This window comes from Anolis carolinensis, chromosome 4 (assembly GCF_035594765.1).
Source record: "Anolis carolinensis isolate JA03-04 chromosome 4, rAnoCar3.1.pri, whole genome shotgun sequence".
Taxonomy (NCBI): Eukaryota; Metazoa; Chordata; class Lepidosauria; order Squamata; family Dactyloidae; genus Anolis; species Anolis carolinensis.
In genome coordinates, this window is record NC_085844.1 from 83138994 (window position 1) to 83159966 (window position 20973).

The following is a 20973-nucleotide window of genomic DNA, read 5'->3' on the forward strand; positions in this document are numbered from 1 at the left end:
TGGTCTTTTATCTCATTTAACTTTATGAGATTCTTGAATGCACTTTATTCCAATAACTTCTTTTTTCACCAGATTCAGTAATCAAATCCTTTTGCCTTTTCCCTGGTGAATGCCACAATTATGTCTCTTGGTGTCCCTGCTGCTGCTGCTGCTGCTGCTGCTATGGGCTTGAAGATTTTGTGAGCCCTCTTCAAGTCCTGCATTTCAATTTTAATATTTTCTTTCCACAATCTATCAAAACTCTTTTAAGTTCTGTGTTGCTGATATCTTCTGAGATTCCAGACAGTCTCAGATTTCTTCTCCTCTGTCTATCAGACCGCTCAGCTAATTTTTTCTAAGAGCCTGATTCCATCTTCATTCTGTCCTTCTTTATTCTTTGCTTTGACTACTTTTTTCCAGAGTGAAACTCCTCCCTTATGGCTATCATTTCATTCTTTACTGATTTTATTAAGTTCAAGATGTTCCTTTCCATGGCATCATCACCTCAGTTAGATCTTGCATGCTCCTGCATGCTCCTTTATCTTTCTTAAGTCACCTCCACAAGGTTACCTTATAGAGATAAGTTGACTGAAGCACTCACCCGTAGCTAGAGTTCATCTCTTGGGGCTATAAATTAGACATTTCTTAGGAGGGTAGAGGTTGGCCATCTATCCTTATCAATGCATGCACAGAGCTCTGAGAAGTGAAAGCTCTTGTGCCATTTCAGGGTTCTTGGAAAGTGGCTTATCCAGTTACAGTTCCAATATGACTCGATGCTTTGATGAGTAAATTTACTAGGCAGACTTGCAAGGTATTGTGAGCCTTTTCTAAAGTATCAGAATCAGTCCTTGAACCTCTGGGATTACATAAAGGGCACTCTTATGGCTGTTGGAGGAGAGAGGAGACTTGATGACTTCATAGCTTTATCACACTACACTGGTATAGTAGAATACACCATGTTATTATCCTGTGGAATTCTGAGCTTTATAGTTTAGCACAGCCGAAGAGTTCTCTGGATAAGAATTGTAAATGCCTCTTCCTTAACTACAGTTCCCAGGATTCCAATAGGATATTTTCATGGCAGTTATAGCATTATAACAGTGCAGTATAATGAAAAGGGTCTTGGCCACCATAGTGTTCCAGTTTTGTGTTAGTCAAAACTTACTGGCATATGTGAACAGAAGAACTTTGGTCTAGATGTTGGACTACATCAGGGCAAAGTATTGTAGCAAATGTCTTGTATCTAATGGGATTGCAAAACAATGCTTCAAATATGTTTCTTACTTATAATCATTTTGGAGGACTATTGAAGCAGCAAATATCTCTTGTCCAGTAAGGCCATGTTGTGCTGTGTTATGCTTTCTACATAAATAATAGCCAAGAGGTTTACTTCTTTGTTGCTAGATCAAAGGAGCACAAGCTCAAGACACTGGGCGCTACTCATGTGAAGCAACAAATGTGGCTGGAAAAGTGGAAAAGAACTACAATGTCAATGTATGGGGTAAGACTTGTAGACATAAAGCATGCATCCATGTATCAATGAAATTTATATCTAGAACTTCTCAATGAATGATTAGGGAAGAAATAGAGTACATAATGCAATGACAGAGGTATTTTGCTATGTTGCCTGTATTTGCTCTGAGTAAAATGCTATGATTTTATGATTGGCAATGGTCAAACAGTATTCTCCCCATTCTGTCTTTTCCATTACTATGCAGATTTTTGCAAGAAATGAATTGTGTTTTTCTCCTGCAATTTCCTTCTTTTTTTCAAATGAATATGCAGGATAAAATTCAATATTTCCCATGTTATACTTGTTTTGGCTTGTCTTTTATAGCATCTAGATCAGAAGTGATGACCCTTGGTCCTCCAGATGTTTTGGACTAACTCTCAGAATATCCAATAAGTACAGCCAATAGTGAGGTATTATAGGAGCTGACGTCCAATATGTTTGGATAGTCAAAGGCTCCCCAGTGATAATCTCATTGCTATTCTGTGCCTTCAAGTCAACTCCAAATAATAGTGTTCCCATCATAAGGTTTTCATGGCAAGATTTAGTTTGCCATTACCTCCTTTAAGGCTGAGAGTTTAACTTCCCAGGCGTTTCCATGACTGAAAAGGGATTCAAATTGTGGTCTACGAGGGGCTCATCCAAGTATTACACCATTATGGTTCTCTAATCCTAATTAAGATCTTATTTAAAACATTTTGAAATAATTGGTTTATTCTTCCCTGTTTCAATGGAAACCATGAATTTGTTGGTGAAAGTAATCAGTGGCTGACTGTTTAGAAATATATTATTTGTTTTCATGCTGGGGCTAGAAGGAATGTTCGGCAGGCTTTTGTGTTACAAATCCAGGAAATGTGTCTTGTCTAATTTAATATCAGTCCATTCCCTGGAACTATTTATAATTCTGAAAGCTGGCAGTATTTAGTCATGTGAGTTAAAGGCTTTGCTTCTTGGAGAGGTTTGTAAGTTTCCTGTTTTGAAGCTGGAAAAACGGAAATAAAAGTTTGAAGCTGAGATAATGCACAGTAAAGCCTAGCTGATGCCAACTCTAAGGTTTAGGCATGCCTTTTTTGTTTGAAATATAAAGACAGAGTGGGTCAGATGGAAATGTTCTGCTCCTATTTTGCACATTGTTGAAATATTTTGCACAAAGTAACATATCAAATTCTCACTTTTAAACTATAAGGCATTCAGTTTTTGACACAAAGTGAAGTATTTGGTTTAGGTTTTTTATTGGATTCTTTGCTAGTGTTAATTCACTCCATTTGAAAGAGTTGCAGCAAATATTATTAGTTGTTTTTGATGTTTACCAACTGCAGTGCCTCCAAGTATTTACAGTTCAGACATGCTCACTCAGCTGAATGTAATTGAAGGAAACCTTATAAGTATGATATGCGAGTCCAGTGGAATCCCACCACCAGCTCTCAGCTGGAGAAAGAATGGTAAGTCCCATCTCTCTCTGTGACAGTTGTCCTATTGGCTCGGTTTTGCTTTCATCATCATCATCATCATCATCATCATCATCATCACCATCATCATACCTGCCCTATAGCAAAGATCTCTGAGATGCTTCCATATAGCATCAAAACATGAAAATAATTAAATTTAAAGCAACAGGATTAAAAGCTTTCAAAGCCACATCCTCCATGAAATTTTGAAAAGAACATTGCCAACACAAGCCAAAACCATCTTATCCGGTCTCCTAAACAGTATATACTGTATGTGGTTACTATAACGTAATAATCATTTCAAACACTGGATTATAAAATGACCTTTGCTTTAAGAGAAGGTGCTTTGAAGTGTTTTGTTTTAAGCTGATGCAGCCAGGATTTTAGCTGGCCCAGAAAATATGACTGGTACATAATAGAAAAATTCAGATGATCACATTTTAATGTGAGATGCAGGTGAGATTCCTGTACTTAGTCGAATATTATTTTCAAAAGAGCAAGTAAGCATGGCAGTAAACCACTGATAAATATAACTTTAGACAGTTTTCTGGTTGACTATCATTACCCAGTGACACTATAATTAAAGCTTGGATTAAAGTTGGTACCTACTTCAAAACTTTTTGGAAGCCACTAATTACTATTTCCAGTTCAGATGTAATGGGAACATATTGTTAATAGCAATCCTTTGGTTTATTTTATCAGAACAAGTAAAGCTGTTGTGTTCAGAGATATGCGGCTGATTCATAACTGGTCTCACTAAGCTGATATTTCATCTAGCTGTGAACAGTCATTTTCAGAGACCCCCCGGGTATATGTAACATATGCTTTGTAGAATTGCTTTAAAAATATTTGAGAGAATATTTTTCTTGCAGGTTCTCCACTTCCGCTTGACCCTACAGGTAGAGTTCGGGTGTTATCTGGAGGAAGGCAACTGCAAGTTTCTATTGCTGAAAAATCAGATGCAGCCTCCTATGTTTGTATGGCTTCAAATGTAGCTGGATCGGCAAAGAAAGAATATAATTTGGTAGTCTATGGTAGGTCACCATACAGAATTGCCAGTGGTGTTGCTTGGTTGAGAAACAATAGTTGTGTCGAACCCAGACAGACAGAACAGTGATTTCAATCAAATAATGGCAATGAATTTATCCTGAAACAGGAGAAAAAAATGTCTCAGTCCATCTTGATAGGGCAATTACCCAACAGCCAAGAATAAGATACTCTGGATTGGCATTGGGGAAAAACTTTACAGTCAACCTCCAATTTGGCTTGGGAGTGGCATGGCAGCTACACCAGTAGGCCATGAATTGGCCTGACAGCTGTATGGCAGCCACATGGATGAGTGAGCGGTGACAAAACTAGTTCACTGCCACATATCAACAACTCAAATCTTGCCAACTTACTTTAGTGGTGTCCTTGGAGATGGAGGAAGAGGAGTTGGAGAGAGGAGGATCAGCTCTCCCCTCTTCCCACTCCCCCTCTCCAATCTACCCAGCCTGCTGGATATTGTTATTCCATGTGCTGATGAGTACCCGATGACATTTTGGTACCCATGAGTTATTGTTAAGGTAAACGGATGGCAAAGTATTCAGCAACTTCAGAAGACATGAGTCAAGCTCATCATAGTAAGTAGTCTTGGCCTGCGTTGCTCAGAATCAGCTCTGTGTGTTGCAGAATGACCACAGAGCTGATCTGGGTTTCCTGTGGAAAACCTGCCTCTCCCTACAACTCAAGTTGGGATACAGCATCATTAAAACAAGATAAACACCATTAAAAGGCATAGAATAGAACAGAGTTAAAATACTAGCTAAAATCCACTGATGAAATGCAATTTATTTATTTATTTATTTACAGTATTTATATTCCGCCCTTCTCAACCTGAAGGGGACTGAGGGCGATCACATTACACATATAAGGCAAACATTCAATGCCATAACATAGAACAGAGAAAGAGACGGACGCAGGCACCGGGCTGGCCTCGAACTCATGACCTCTCTGTCAAAGTGATTTGTTGCAGCTGGCTGCTAACCAGCTGCGCCACAGCCCGGCCTATTATTATTATTATTATTATTATTATTATTATTATTATTATTATTATATTAAAAACCACAACTTAGGATTGATGCTAACTCTCTAACGGAGGACTTACAGGCATTATATAAGTTTATGTTTTACTTGTGCAGATACTGCAGGATTGTACATTCAGAAATTGGCACAAAAAGAAATGGTTAAACTGCCCCATCGGTGCCACATCCTTTACACAGATCTACTACCTCTCTCTAACCAACATATGTTTTTTCTTCAAGGAGAAAAAATCAGGAGGTCCAATCATGAATTTCCTATATCACACTTGGTTAGTCTTCCAGAAGCTGAACTCTTGATGCTAATATTTGGAATGTTTTGTTTCTCTTAATAGTTCGGCCAACTATATTAGACAGTGGAAACCAACAATCAGATGTAATGGTCATCCGTGGTAATAACCTTTCCTTAGAATGCAAGGCAGAAGGTATTCCAATTCCAGCTGTCAGCTGGATGAAGGATGGCCGGCCATTGGTGAGTGGGAGAAGAGCTGAAATACTCAACGAAGGACACAGTCTTCAGCTTAAAAACATTCAAGTCTCGGATACAGGCCGCTATGTATGCGTTGCTGTGAATGTGGCAGGACTGACCGACAGGAAATATGATTTAAGTGTTCATGGTAAGCAAGGAAAATTTGTGCCACAGAACAGTTGCAAAATGGTGGATGTTAGCCTTAAAGGAGCTATTCTGTAGTATTATCTGAAGTAGGCCTATTCCATGTTGCAACTCTAAGTGAAATAAAGAAGGCTACTTAGTAAAGTTGTGTCTGGATTTCTGCTAGCAAAGGGAAGGCATGACATAATAAGTAAGAGTTGTATAGTTCTTGAAGAAAAAGAGAAAACCTACCATGGGATACTTTTGTTTCTTTATAGTTTCTATGTCCTTGGTTGTGTGGTCACTGCTAGTCTTCTGTTACATTATAAGAAGAATTACTTAATCTATTCAAAATATAACTTTATTTACAAATATGTGAAATGTGAATCTGTCCTAGACACAGAGTCTATTCCTAGCAAGAATATGAACCATGATCATAGTCATCAGAAATTTAGTTCTCTAAAAGGCAGTCGAATTGCCAAATTACTTTTTTAAAAGTGAGGAAATCATAAAGTAACTCAATAAGATTTGGAACAGCTTATGCTAATATTTTACTAGCTTTGGAAGACATTCAGAGTTTTTATCAAGCAAATAAAGGAAGCAAATATCTTTCACAATTCTCCTCGCCCTAAGTCCAGGACAGTGATCAATGTGTTGTTGGAGTCAAGTTCAAAATGTCTCTTCTACAGACAATGGCTAAAACTATGAACATCTATATTACCATAGAGGAGATGAATTGTATTCAACTGTATCCAAATATTTGGGGACATATGGTAATTATCAGCCAGAACTCATTTTCCAGAAAAAAGGATAAAGTATGAATTATTTCATTTTAGATATTAAAAAGCATATGTAGATTTTTTTGAATAATGAAGAAAATATTTAATGCCCCAAATAATTTAAAAAAATTGTTTAAAACAAAAACATTTATCTCAAGACACTCTGCAACATCACATTATTACAATTTTTGCGCTTTTTTTCTTTTGTTCATTTTAAAATAGAAATTAGCATCTGTTTCATTGGCACTATGTAGGAAATACTTTTTTTCTTTTACTTATGCTGGTCTTCTTTTCTGTTTTAATTGGCTTTTTGCCTACTCCTCAAAACAAAGAGATTCCTTATGTTCCAGATATTCCATAGAGTTCAGGATATTTTAGCTCCATTAGGTAGTGAAAGAAAGAAAAAATAAAAGTGAGTTCAGTTTGTATTTATATTCAGAAGAAACTTTTAACTATGGCAATTTTATGCCAAAACAAGTTATACATAATGAACTTTATATTCCTAAAGCAATAGAATGACTTTCAATCTATACATGGTACTAATATTCCATTTTTCAATATTTTTTTAATTACCCTTTCATGTCTTCAGAATTTCCTGAAATTTCAATCTTTAGGAGTGACATCTTCTAAAGCTAAAATGAGACACCTGGGAGTCTTCCAGATACTATCGGGATTCAATTCTATCAGCCTGGCCAATGATAATAGATGATGAAAATAATAGGTTTACATCGAAATAACTTTTATAGAAGATGAGTGGGGAGGAAGAAAGGATGGAAATGTGCAATAATGGAGAGAGAAGCCAGGGCAAAAGTATCCACCAGCACCTTCACACTAGACATATTGCTATTTGCTTAAAGAAAATAGTGTTGTGTAATCTACTTTTAACATTTTAAAAACAAAGATATTTTTAAAAGGTAGCCTAGGCATTGTCCAATGAAATCCTGCAACATTTGAGCCATCACCAACTTAGAAGCACTTATTGCTGCAAGTAGTGACATTTCTGTTGCTAGAACATTGCCATACAGCCCGGAAAACATACAACAACCCTATTTCTGTTGCTGATGGGGAGCAAAATTTGATTTCTCCACAAAATTAAAATGGATTAAATTTAAATCCATCTACAGGGAATATTTGATAGCTTAGAAACGTGTTCATACCAATCCAAGAAATAATGTGCAAATGTGTGATGGGAAGTCATAGGGAGGAGGGAGCAAGCTTGTTTTCTGCTGCCTTGGAGACTAGGATGCGGAAGAATGGCTTCAAACTTCAGGAAAGGAGATTCCACCTGAATATTAGGAAGAACTTCCTAACTGTGAGAGCTGCTCAGTAGTTGAGCTCTTTGCGATGGAGTATGGTAGAGGCTCCTTCTTTGGAGGCTTTTAAGCAGAGGCTGGGTGGGCAACTGTTGCAGGGTTCTTTGAATGCGGTTCTCCTGCTTCTTGGTAGCGGGTTGGACTGGATGACCCACAAGTTTCTCCTAACTCTATGATTCTATGATTTTATGCTTCTATGACACAATTTTAAGCTCTAGTTACTTTAACTGGCCTTAAGTGTTTTTCTACTTACCATTAGTCTTCATTAAATATTTTAGTCAAAAACAGTATTCAGATGTTTATTGCTTGGACAATGTTTTCTCATGTACCTTGTTTCTGTTTGTCTGGGCTTTCCTTACAGTACCACCAAGTATTGTGGGTGAATTGTCCGTGGCTGAAAGTATTAGTGTTGTGGAGAAAAATCCTGTCACCTTGATTTGCGAAGCCTCAGGAATTCCCCATCCAACAATAACATGGCTGAAGTATGGGCAACCTATCTTGCCAAGTAGCTCTGTAAGAGTCTTGTCAGGTAAGGGGAGATATTAAAGTAGAAGGGCTTGGTTTTTCTCTTAGATGTAAATGACATATATATATATATATATATATATATATATATATATATATATATATATATTGTGCTCAATTATGGTATAATGAAATATAAGGAAATAGGTGCCAATGAATTGTCTGTATTAGGAGCCCTAACTCTTTTATAACATGCCATTGATATATCGTCAAGCTAAGAACCTCTTCACATAGGCTATTTTTCAGCAGCGGCAGGGTTTTTTTCATGGTTTTGCCATGGAGCCTGATGGTTCCCATCACACTCTGGAGAAGTACTTCCATAATAGCTCCGTAGCAAAACTGGCAAATAACCTCTGCCATCGCCAAAAAATAGCCGGTGGCGAAAGATGGAGGCATCCCATTTTTTCATAGGAATTCATGGGGACAGGCAGCTGATTGACATTTAACTCTCTTTGATGAATCCTTCTGGGGAGAGAGGGTGGGATAAAAATAAAGTTTTATTATTTTATTTATTATGAGGTAGGGTAAAGCTGGGATGGTGCAGGGCAACAGGTCCCCACGCTCCCTGGGTGAACACCACTAGGATCACTGTGATTTGCGACTATACTCAGCGATTTCAACAGCTCATGTGATGAGGTCCTATGAGTCCCCAGTTAGCATGTTCTCAGTGTTGTGGACTAGAGAAGCAATGTTCCCAAACTCTGGACTTAGCAACTGTAGTGGAAATGGTTATCTGTCGGGTACATTATTTCACCACACTTTCCTAAGTTGACAAGATGCTGAAAGATGCTAATAAAAAAAATCCTTCTGCATTGTTTCAGTGTGTTACTCAAAAGTGATAGAAAATGATCTTTTGTCAAAGGAAAATAAAATATTAGTGAATTTTCAAGCCATATTTACAAAACCTTAGTAGTGATTCATGCTTCTTAGTGTCCTGGAGATGAATCCACATGACGTAGTTGAACAACTTTGATATTATTTTGTAGAAAATGCTATAACGCCAACCTATGAATTCCTGGAACTTCAATTTTCACGAGAAACTTGGAATTCTCTTCAAATCTTGAATATTCTAAGATGGGGTGGGATACAGGGTACAAAATCATGGCCACGTTGCCTCATTACTATTAAATTAACTAAGGAATATTGTGATATATTGTCCCCTAAATATTCTAATGTTTTGCCTAAACACACACACACACACACACACACACACACACACACGGTATTGGAAATAAGCATAAATATTTAGCAGAAACCAGAAATGTGCAATGATCAGGGCATCTCTAAAGCTATACTTTCCATAATTCTGACCAAGATTGAATTTTAGCAATCTTTGGTTTCATTGCTTTTTTTTCAGGTGGCAGAGTCTTGCGTTTGATGCAGTTAAATGTAGAAGATGCTGGTCGTTACACCTGTGTGGTAACTAATGTTGCTGGAGAGGAGAGAAAGAGCTTTGATCTTTCAGTTTTAGGTAAGTGTGCCAAAACTATTTAAACAGCTTAAGAAGTAAAGAATCTCCTCTCCTAACTCTCCCAAGTAGCATCCCTGTTTTAAAAAGTAAGCCCACTGAAAATAAGACATAGCCTAATGGATGACCCCAAGGATGAGATAAATTCTTTATTCAAGATGAAATGATGGTGAAATGAATTTCTATACGATGATCAGCAAACAGGTGGCATTTTCCACATGCCCACTATAAATCATTATGTCTTAAGATATGGCTGAGTAAAACAAAGGGAATAGCACAGTATCCTAGAAGTGGCCCATTGTAAATACAGATACAACTTTTTGTGTTATTATATTCTCAAACTGATGTTTTTGTATTATTTATTTATCTGGGCAACTTAAAGTTCCTCCAGGCATCGTGGGAGAGAACAAACCTGAAGATGTGAAAGTGAAGGAGAACCAAAGTATTATGTTAACTTGTGAAGTGACAGGTGAGTGACATTTTGTTTCGGCCACAGCAGAAAGTCTTTTGTATTGAGTCAAAGTTATGAACAATAGGAGAAAAAGTATGTTGTTCACCATTTGCATAGAATCATTTTATGTCTACTTACTTACTTACTTAGGTGATTCCTCATTGTTTGAGTATGATGGTTCTCCAAGTGTAGTGTCTTGGGGGTTGGGTACGTGGGTGACCCGCATGTTTTTCCACAATGAAGGTATCGGATTCCAGATGAAATGCAGTCCTGGTCAGGGTTGGCTTGATACACCTTCCTCTTGGCATGTTTCTCCCTTTTGCTCTCCATTCGTGCCTCTTCGAATTCCACTGCACTACTGGTCACAGCTGACCTCCAGTTAGCTGCAGTAGGCTACTGTCAAGAGTTCATTTTGTCTAAAAACAATTGTGTTTGACAAGGAGGCAAAGGGTAGTCAAAAGGATTAATCACACAGTCATCATTTGTCATCACAAAATTATTAGAAAATATTACATCCCACTAGAACAGTGGTTCCCAACCTGTGGTCCGTGGACCACCAGTGGTCCCCAAAAATTAAAATATGGTCTACTCACTAAAGGCATGACCACAAGCCTCCTGATCTGCTCCTCTCCCCCCCCCCCCGAGCAGAACCGTTCCATGTGGTGCCTGGAAGCAGGGGCCCCTTGGTGTCTTCATTTTTAGGCCTGTCCCTGGGGTTATTTGGGGTGCTGATTCAAAAAATTGCATTTGATAGACCACATCAGCTCTAGATCATTAAATTTGGTTTTCTGTGCGTGAGCAGATGGTGACTACTGGATAACATATGTTCTGTATCAGAAACTAGAGCTGATGTGGTCTATCCAATGCAATTTTCTGAATCAACAACAACAACAAAACTTTATTTGTATACAGCTCTATCTCCTCGGAAGGGGCTCAGGGTGATTTCCAACATGGCAAAGCATTCAATATCAATACAAAAGAACATACAACAATGACATAGTAAAAAAAAACATAACTCATTAAATTAAAATTAAAACCAGTTCAAACCATTCCATTGGGTGAATTCAGCTACCGATGGTCAGAATACCAGGGTGGGCCTAGACAGTTGTAAAAGGCTGGGCAACAAGGTAACATAGCGCCGGGGGATAGGTAAAGTGCAAACTGATAGGGCCTGGGTTACTCAATCTCAAGGCCTGCTAAGCAGCTATAGATGACAAAGTTAGTGCAATAAGATATCGTAGGGAAATGGGTAAAGTGCAAGTGGATAAATCAGCACCCCAGAAAACCAGATTGAATCTAAAGTTGACCAAAAATTGATTCATAATCCTTTTGGTACTAATGTTGGAGAGTGGTCCCTGGTCAAAGTGATCCCTGGTCAAAGTAGTCCCTGGTCAAGTGGTCCCTGGTCAAAAAAACGTTGGGAACCATTGCACTAGAAAAAGGTGTAGTGTGTTTCTGTTTGTGAGATTGTAAGAGGCTGCAGAAGTATACAAGACATTTAGGTGAAAAAAATTCTATATTTTAAGCAAATGCCACATTTAGTCTTCAGCAAATATACAGTGTTCCTCACTTATTCCAGGGGTTACATTCCAGGACCACCCAAAATAAGTGAAAATCCACGAAGTATGGACACTAGGCTTCTCCTTAGGAAGGAAGTAGAAAGAGGGAGGGCGGGAGGAAGGGAAGAAGGGAAGAAAGAGGTAGGGGAATATGGCACCGCCTCTTTCTCCTCCCGCTGCTATTTGAGTGCTTCTCCGCCCTGCTGCCCGCACCCGACTGAGACTACTGCCACTGTAAATCATAATTGTTTATGATTTATAATATTATTTTAGTGTTTATTAAAAAACCGCAAAACAGCGAGCCCATAAAAGTGAACCGCGAAGTAGTGAGGGAACACTGTATATGGACTTCATGCATTTTTATTGGTGAATCTATGAAAGCAGTTACATTTCTGTTTCAATCAAGTGTTTTAAAAAACTTTACTTCTTTGATTTTAATCCAGGGTTCATATCAGATGACCTCTACAGCTTTATAGATAGGAGCTGCCTTGGGAAATGCTTGTGATATGTGTACTCCACCATTGCAAGACAATTACTCTGCAGAAATTTGTAATCATACCTACATTGCAGTTGGTTATAGTATTTCACCTTGTAAACACTAAACAAACAAGCATATGCTAATGACCTATGTTGTATTAATGATGCATAGTTATTAATATTTATAAATATTTGCTGTTGTTTTTTTCAAAAAAGGAAACCCTATTCCAGAAATTGCATGGTTTAAAGATGGGCAACCTTTCACAGAAGATGATGGCCATGAATTAATGTCCAATGGCCGCTTCCTTCATATTACAAGTGCACAAATAACTGATACAGGAAGGTATGCCTGTGTTGCATCTAATACAGCTGGAGACAAGAGCAAAAGCTTCAGTGTTAATGTACTTGGTAAGAGTTCTGGGCTAGTTAATGAAAGCGTTTTTATTCCAGTGAAGAAGACATGTGTGTTTAGACTGAATTTGCCAGCAAATACATTTCTTTGTTTTGCCACTGCTTAAGAATTGGCTCCCTTTTTAGGGGCTTTGAACTGGAACTTTTAGGATAAATATACTTGTACAGTACAGTATGCCTTTATTACAGTAAACAAACTATAAGGCAATGCAATAGTTATATACACATCAAACATGTGTAAAAAAGATATGTGCACATTATCCTGGCAAACATAAACAAGCCATGATGGGATGGAACAAAGGATAAAATTAGAAACATGGAGAGATATTATAGTTACAGCTTAATAAAATACATTTAAAATTGAGTACACCTTATTTTATTTTTTGGTTATTTAATATTTAATGTTTATTTTACTTAAGTGATATTTGTCTTTACTGTTCTAATGTAGCACAAATCTTATGTAAAATCATACTACGTATTTTGACATTTATATTGAAGTCTGAAATATATACAGAAAGTCTGTATATATTTATTACATGGATTAAGTATAAATTAAAACCACAAAGCCATATTACCAGTAAGTAAGATTTTGATATCCCTCCTGCTCCGGGGACTATAATCCCCATATAGCATCTGGCAGATACAAGGAAGGATATGTATTACTCAACAACAAGGTTCATATGGATCCCATTGTATAGATTTAAATATGGTTATCTACAAGGATCGACAACTCAAGTAGTTATATTTTTCTTTTACTTAGTATCTCCATCCATCGTGGGTGCAGATAATGATGGGGGCACAGAAGAGGTCACTGTTACCTTGAATAACCCAACATCACTGGTTTGCGAGGCTTACTCATACCCCACAGCTACCATTACTTGGTTGAAAGATGGAGTGCCAATAGAATCAAATAGAAATATTCGTATTTTACCAGGTAACTGAAAGTTATTCTGTTATTTGAAATAGAAGGTTTCCCCCTGTTGATTCTTATAAATCAGATTAATTATATCATTTTTTAAATGTAGTAATACTGTAGTAGACTACATGATTCACAAATAACTTCAGAGTTGCCATTGAGTGGAGTGGCTCACATGACAGAACATATCTATAAGGACCTCATCAAATGTGTTGTGTTGTGATTTGTCAGCCTCTGTAGCAAATCAGGGAAGCAGCGGGGCAATCCCAGAGCCCTGACTGGCAGCTCACACTTCCCCATCACACATACGGAAGCATCGCCATGCAGCTTAATCCAGTGGTAGCCCCATTGTTCCTAATGAAAAACAGGGAAGCTATCGTGTTGGTGGCACAGTGTCCTACCATGCTGCCACCCCAGTTCACCCATGAAGCCCTGCCAGAAGTCAGCCTACGTTGTCTGATATGCGGTATGGGGCTCCGTGAATGAACTGGGGCAGAAGCATCCTAGGATGCTTATTTTTTAAATGTGTAATGAGGTTGTAAGACTAGACTATTACTACTTTCTCTGATTTTCCTATGTGGAAAGGGTGTTGCAAAAGCACTTATTCACTTGAGCCCTATGTGTGCAGACTGAATTGTGAAGTCCAATCTCAAATTTACCATTTCAATGAGAGCTAGGCCTGGGATATGAAGTGTTTTGTATTTGCAGGGTTTATTTAAACAGTTAGTGTGTGCTTTTGAGTTCTTGATATCAGAATTAAAATTACCTTGGAACGTTTAAAGAATAAAGGCAGTTTGTAAAAGTCATTGCTCACTACCTTATAAAATAGATTCTGATACCAATTCAGATAATCACTTGGCTAGATGGTAGTTGCTTGGAATGATTTGTAAATATTTTGGCTTTTTGCATTTGCAACCCAGTTATGTGTAGTTATAGGATGTGTATTCCTTATCTCAAATGTTTTGAACCAGAAATGTTTTGAATCTGGATTTTTTGTTTGGATTTGGGAATTTGCACATATGTACATAATGAGCTATTTTGAAAATGGGACCCAAGTCAAAACATGAAATTCATTCATGACATACACACCTTAGATACATAATCTGCAGATATTTCAATTAGTTTTGTATATGAAACAAAATCTGTGTAGATTGAACTACTAGAAGGTAATGATGTCACTACTTTTGTCAACCATTTCAGATTTCAGCATTCCAGATAAGGAATGCTTAGCCTGTATCAATATATACAAACCCCTGTTCATTCATGAATCAGACTTACAACAGATTGTGCTTCATAAGACTCAGTGGTTTACAGAATTCTCATATTTAATTGTGGCGTCACTTGCTTGTCACAATGGCTGCAAAACTGTTCAGTAACCCCACCGAATCTAAGCAATAATAATAAATATTGTAGAATAATTAGGAGGATAGTTAAACTGGCACTGAAACATGACGAAATCAAAATAATTATTTGGCTTTTTAAACTTATGCCATCTTCTAAAGAATTCTTTCTAGACTTCAGGTTCAAATAAATGTTGTTTCTCACTTGTTGGGCAATTGTCTCTTTCAGCATGTCTACTCAGTACTTTTAGCTATGAATTTTAAAATCACATTCTATGTTTATTGTATTTTAACTTTTGTTTCTTGTATTTTAATATGGGTATATTTTAATATATGCTTTTATAGTTGTATTTTAACTATGTTTTAATATGCGCTTTTATCAATGTATTTGATTATGTTGTGCTTCTTTGAACTGAAAGGAGAGGTGGGTAATAATAATAATAATACTACTAATAATAATAATAATAATAATAATAATAATAATAATAATAATTCTTATTCATACTGATATTCTAATTATTTCCGGGGGGAAAAACAACCATTAATTTGAGAAAAAATTCTACAGGTGGTCGAACTTTACAAATCCTGAATGCACAGGAGGAAAACACGGGTAGATACACTTGCATAGCTACTAATGAAGCAGGAGAAACATTAAAACACTATGAAGTGAAAGTCTTTAGTAAGTATGCTTGCATCTAGTCCTTGCTGGAATCCATAAAATACTGTTTGGTTTTTGCTGACACTATGGTCAACTTCTTTAGGAAGCTGGCCAACTGTTTTCCTGCACAAAATCCATATTTTCCATGTGCATCTTCTGTATGTATTTTTGTGCAAATGAATGTTCCTGAATAGAATAGAAAAATATGAAGCATCTCGCATTGCTTCTCCATTTTTAAAATGTGGCTATTAATGTATGCTGTTTTGCATGCCAACTAAACATGCTTAAAGTCTCCGGCTTTAATACCTTTTTTTTGTTTACGTATAAACCAGATGAAAAAATAGCATTTTAGTCCTCCCCATGTGTTAGTTTTCCGACTGACAATGTAAGAGACATTGATGTGAGAAGCTGTCATTACATTTACTAGTTTGTTTGTTTTTCACAGTCCCTCCTACCATAAACAGAGGGGATTTGTCAGGAATTGGTTTGTCTCCTAAAGAGGTGAAGATCAGAGTGAACAACAGCCTTACACTTGAATGTGAAGCTCACGCCATTCCTGTTGCTGTCATCAGATGGTACAAAGATGGACAGGCCAGTTACCAACTTAATTCCTTTCAATCAGAATTTTTAAATAAACTAATAAACTTCTTTACAGTATTTTCTCCCTTTCATGTGTCCCATCTCTAAACAACATGGTTATCTAAGACTGTTGAAATTGCTGTCTTCTTTCCATGAAATATGCCAACCTTTCAGTGCCACTTTCTCTGGAACTGCAAGATGTTAGTGAAGGAACTACTCACCATACTCTTTTTATTTATATTATTTTTACAGGTCCTCATTTCATTTCTTTTTGTTACCTTTTTAGCATGCTGTACTTACAGCATATTCTATATATTTGCTTCTCTCATATCCACTGCTGTGCGGGGTGTTTCTCTTGATTCATAGAATTTTACAGGTACTCACATAAAAGCAAGCTTCATTGACAGGGAACTGGATACTCATTTAAGTTTTTCCAGATTTTTTTTTCTTTTGGAATGTGTTCAGAATCATAGTATAAGCAAGCACATTAAGAGAAATATTAGTCTTGTTTCTATTGGCAAAGTAGACAAGAACATAATATAGTTTTAAAACCGTTTCTTGTTATTTTATTGTTTTGAATTATTAATAGGGAGCCCCCAGTGGTGCAGCGGGTTAAAACTCTGAGCTGCTGAACTTGCTGACTGAAAGGTTGACGGTTTGAATATGGGGAACCGAGTGAGCGCCCGCTGTTAGCCCTAGTTTTGAAAACATGCATATGTCAGTAGATCAATAGGTACCGCTCCAGCGGGAAGGTAACGGCGCTCCATGCAGTCATGCCGGCCACATGACCTTGGAGGTGTCTACGGACAACGCCGGCTCTTCGGCTTAGAAATGGAGATGAGCACCAACCCCCAAAGTCGGACATGACTGGACTTAATGTCAGGGGAAAACCTTTACCTTTACCTTTAGACAGTAGGGAAAAATAATAACTTGAGTTTTAGGATGAAGCAGTTAGGAGAAATTGTATGTTAAATATTAACTTATTTCAGGGATACCTGTCTGGTGGTCCAAATCCAGGTCACTAGCCATACCTGGAACAACAACAACCCCTCCTCCTCCTCCTTCTCCTCCTCCTCCTCCTTTATATCCTGCTTTATCTCTCAAAACTTAATTAGCCACCTATTTTTTTTTTGCTTCCTCCCTAGAATTGCAGGAACCATAAAGAGGGTGGTGGGGGAAACATAGAGCAAAGATGGAAGTGGAGGCTTAGAGTTGTTTATTGAGTCTATCATATTTTAGATATATGTTCTTCAAAGTCCTCATATGTCTAAACTGTTTGAGTGTTTGGTATTGTAAAAATCATGACTTGGTTTGGTGTTTCCAATCACAACTGGTGGAGGCATATTTTGTGTTTGCAAAACTAGATTTCATTTTATGACATGCTTATGTATCCTATTGTTTAACTTCATTATAGCCTATTGTATCAGATGATCACGTAACAATCCAAGCCAGTGGACGCATCCTACAAATCAAAGCAGCACAGATATCGGACACTGGTCGTTATAGTTGTGTTGCCTCAAATATAGCTGGAGAGGATGAGTTGGAGTTTGATGTCAACATCCAAGGTAAAAATTTCATGTGGATGTGTCTTTCTATTTATTTGTCTAAAAAAAATACAGAGCATAGCATGACTTTTTGTACTTAGTATAAATGTATAAATTCACTTATACTGTTATTTGATAAACAGTAACATTGGTAGGCATGTGCGATAAATAAAATGTTTCAAAAGTCATTGCAGCGACTTAGGGGGCACTGGTGTTTCATTTCTAAAGTGTTTCTAATATAGTTAGTGAAAATTTTGTTATTATAACTAGAGTAACGGAATTTCATTATTTTTTCGTTATAATAATTGCACATAACTGCTACAATTGGGAAAACTTAAGGGGCTCCTTTCTCCTTTTTTTAAAGTTTCACCCTAATAGCTATTTGGAAAGCTATTAGGGTGAAACTTGCTACAATGGTAGAAAACATTTACCACTATTAGCTCATCAAATTTCAGAATGTTTCACTTATTCACAGATTTTTGGGGAAGTTTTTATAAACAACATTTTAAAAAAACTACAAGAGTAACCGCCTTGCATTTTCTATACAATGACACAGGATAACGGGATCATTCCCCCCAACTTTCAGAAATATTCATACATCTACTTATTTTAGGGAATTTATTAAAAAGTAAAAGCCACAACAACTATCATTGAATGTCTCATATTAACCAATAGAAACCAATAATAACCAATTCTACATTTTCGTAGAATCCTACAGTTGGAGGGGACTCCGAAGGGCCATCTAGTCCAACCCCCTTCTTTCAGGCAGAAGGGCACCATCAAAATTCCCTTGACAGATGGCCATCCAGATGGCTAAACTAATTAATATGCTTCCCCTATTCAGTTGGAAGTGACCCCCAAGAACCCTCCATTTAGGGATGTCTTCCAAGCCCAACATGGATTTAAATAAATAAATAAATTATTATTATTATTATTATTATTATTATTATTATTATTATTATTATTATTATTATTATTATTTCTTACTTACTTAAGAAGTATCAGTCAGTCCTACTCTTTGCAGATTCAACCATTCATTGGAATTCTGGCTGGCTGCTGCTACGAAGGGACAAATCCCTCCCCTCTCCTGAATGGGGCTTTCTGATGCAAGCAGAAGTCTGGGAAATGTAGTTTAGGGCAGGGCCTTTTGAATTCTCTGCCATAGGGCATCTCGCCTTTCCAAACTACATTTCCCGGAGTTCAGTGCTTTCTTTCCCAGTGAAATCCGCCTTCTCCCTGCTTTTTGTCTTCTAATGGTGAGAGGCCATTATTTTAAAGAGGAATGGGAGCCTTTTTGGTTGTTTGTTATGAAAATGAAACTGACTTCGGGAGGCATCCAAGCATTACAAAATTAAAACAAAAAAGGTTCGGGTAAGTTTTTATTCTTAAGTTTTAGGCACAGGCCATGCCCATGTGTCTGATATAATAAATTTAATACATTTTCATTCGACTTATGAAACTTTCAAAAATTTTGTGCAAGCCTAATAATTAGCCTGCAAATATAATGGGAAATAGCAAAATAAAAAAGAAGGGGGAAGAAGTTGAATGTGGAAACGATTCCCAAAATATACAGGCTAACACCTGGAAACTTGGAAGAATGTGCTGATTTGCCAAATGTCTGAAACTATCAAAGATTCTATGAAAAGAGTTAATGCTTATAAGGTCAAAGGCAGTAAGAAAAGAGGAAGACTACATTACAGATAGATAGACTTTCAGCCTTATCGCACGGGCTGCCAGGGTTTCCATGCATCATGGCAAATCCAGCAACCACCATCAGGGAGAATGGGGAACCCGTCACACCACACACAGAACTGCCTGGCTCAACAGGAAGCTGATCTCATGGGGGAAAGCGTTGACCATGTGGCTCCCCCCATTGCTTCCTGTGCAACATTGGAAACTTCCCGTGTTGCCACCGCAGTGGCATATGAAGGCTCCACTCTAGATGACCCACTGAGCCCCTCCGGAGGTTCCTCTGCATTGTCAGATGAGAGCGAGTGGGCTTCATGGATTGTCGAGGACTCAACTGGTGTATGCTGGAGGACTCAACCATCTGATGAGGTTGTTAGTCAAGGAAGCCACCGCCCTGAGTTTTCAAGATCTGAGTAGGACCATTGGTGACAGGGTGAGCTGGAAATCTCTCATTCATGCCTTAAGTACAACTCACCTTAGCAACAGCTAAACAAAGAAGTTTAAACATCTAGATAACGACATATGGGAAAAACACAGAGAGAGTGCATAAAAGAAGTGTTAGCACTGAGTGTTGCCAGTGATGGTGCTCAGTAAATCAACTATTCATGAACAGTCCCCTATGCACTCCTTAAGGGAGCATCCAGATGTTTTATACTACAGGATACATCATTCCTGATGGCTAATTTAAGTTGGCAGGAGTTGTAGTTCAAAATATGGGATGGAGAATGATCCAGAGATAAGCATCTGCTCTGGGTTTTAGGGGAAAAAAACACTTTCTGTTAAAGTGTGGTGGGTGGGGTATATGCTTCTAGGACTGTGCATAAGAAAAGTCTTGCAAAAGGTACTTCTACATACAATTATTTAAATTTTTTATCAAATCTGATATAATTAAGATTGCATTTTTACTTGGATTCTTTCAAATTAAACTAAGCATCCTATTTCTTTTCTTTTTTTATGCCTCTCTTTTACAGTTCCTCCTAGTTTCCGAAGGTCACTAGGAGACTGGGAAGATGGCCAAGTGCTGGGCAGAGGACAAGGAGCAGAAGCCAGACATGTGATAATGAACAACCCCCTTTCTTTGTACTGTGAGACTAATGCTGTGCCCCCTCCAATACTTACATGGTATAAGGATGGTAATCCTCTGAGTTCCAGTGATAAAGTGTTGATTCTGCCAGGTCTGTATTACGCAGATTAGCATGCATTTGTTCAAATAATCTCTTCATAAAAAGATATTCCCTCTCTCTTAGAAGTCATTATACGTGCGTTTTGCTGTTATTTGGATTTTTCAAGTCAACCTTTTTGTTTTAACTTTTGGTGTAAGCTGCTTTGGGTCCCATATTTGGGAGAAAAAGAAATGGGATATAAATTAAATACATAAAATCAAAGAAACAATATGTCCCTTAGTTTACATGTTTATTTTGTTTACAGGAATGAGATTAGAGTCTTCACTTTTTTCAGGTTACATTGAAGCCATTGCTAGCTGATGGATTTCACAAACTTTTGCACATGCAGTTATCTTTGGGTTCCTGGGTTTTTCTCCTGCTATTTGTACTGGAGTCAACTTATGTGGATGCTGTTGGTTACTTCACCTTTTGAGTATTTCTAATGTTATTAGAAGTTAAATAGAAACCACATACCTATACCATTAAACAGGCAA

General features: G+C 37.5%; 1 protein-coding gene across 2 annotated transcripts in view; it reads left to right on the forward strand.

Moving 5' to 3' along the window:
- The window catches only part of hmcn1 (hemicentin 1), a 312600-nt gene that overhangs the window by 208503 nt on the left and 83124 nt on the right, over positions 1 to 20973 (forward strand). For both annotated transcript variants that reach the window (XM_062980741.1, XM_062980742.1), the window contains exons 42-54: positions 1384 to 1480; positions 2809 to 2931; positions 3810 to 3971; positions 5351 to 5632; positions 8061 to 8228; positions 9582 to 9695; positions 10075 to 10161; positions 12396 to 12587; positions 13351 to 13524; positions 15412 to 15525; positions 15950 to 16095; positions 17498 to 17648; positions 20288 to 20491. In XM_062980741.1, coding sequence (XP_062836811.1) covers positions 1384 to 1480; positions 2809 to 2931; positions 3810 to 3971; positions 5351 to 5632; positions 8061 to 8228; positions 9582 to 9695; positions 10075 to 10161; positions 12396 to 12587; positions 13351 to 13524; positions 15412 to 15525; positions 15950 to 16095; positions 17498 to 17648; positions 20288 to 20491 — 2014 coding nt within the window. The remainder of the gene's footprint in view (positions 1 to 1383; positions 1481 to 2808; positions 2932 to 3809; positions 3972 to 5350; positions 5633 to 8060; positions 8229 to 9581; positions 9696 to 10074; positions 10162 to 12395; positions 12588 to 13350; positions 13525 to 15411; positions 15526 to 15949; positions 16096 to 17497; positions 17649 to 20287; positions 20492 to 20973) is intronic.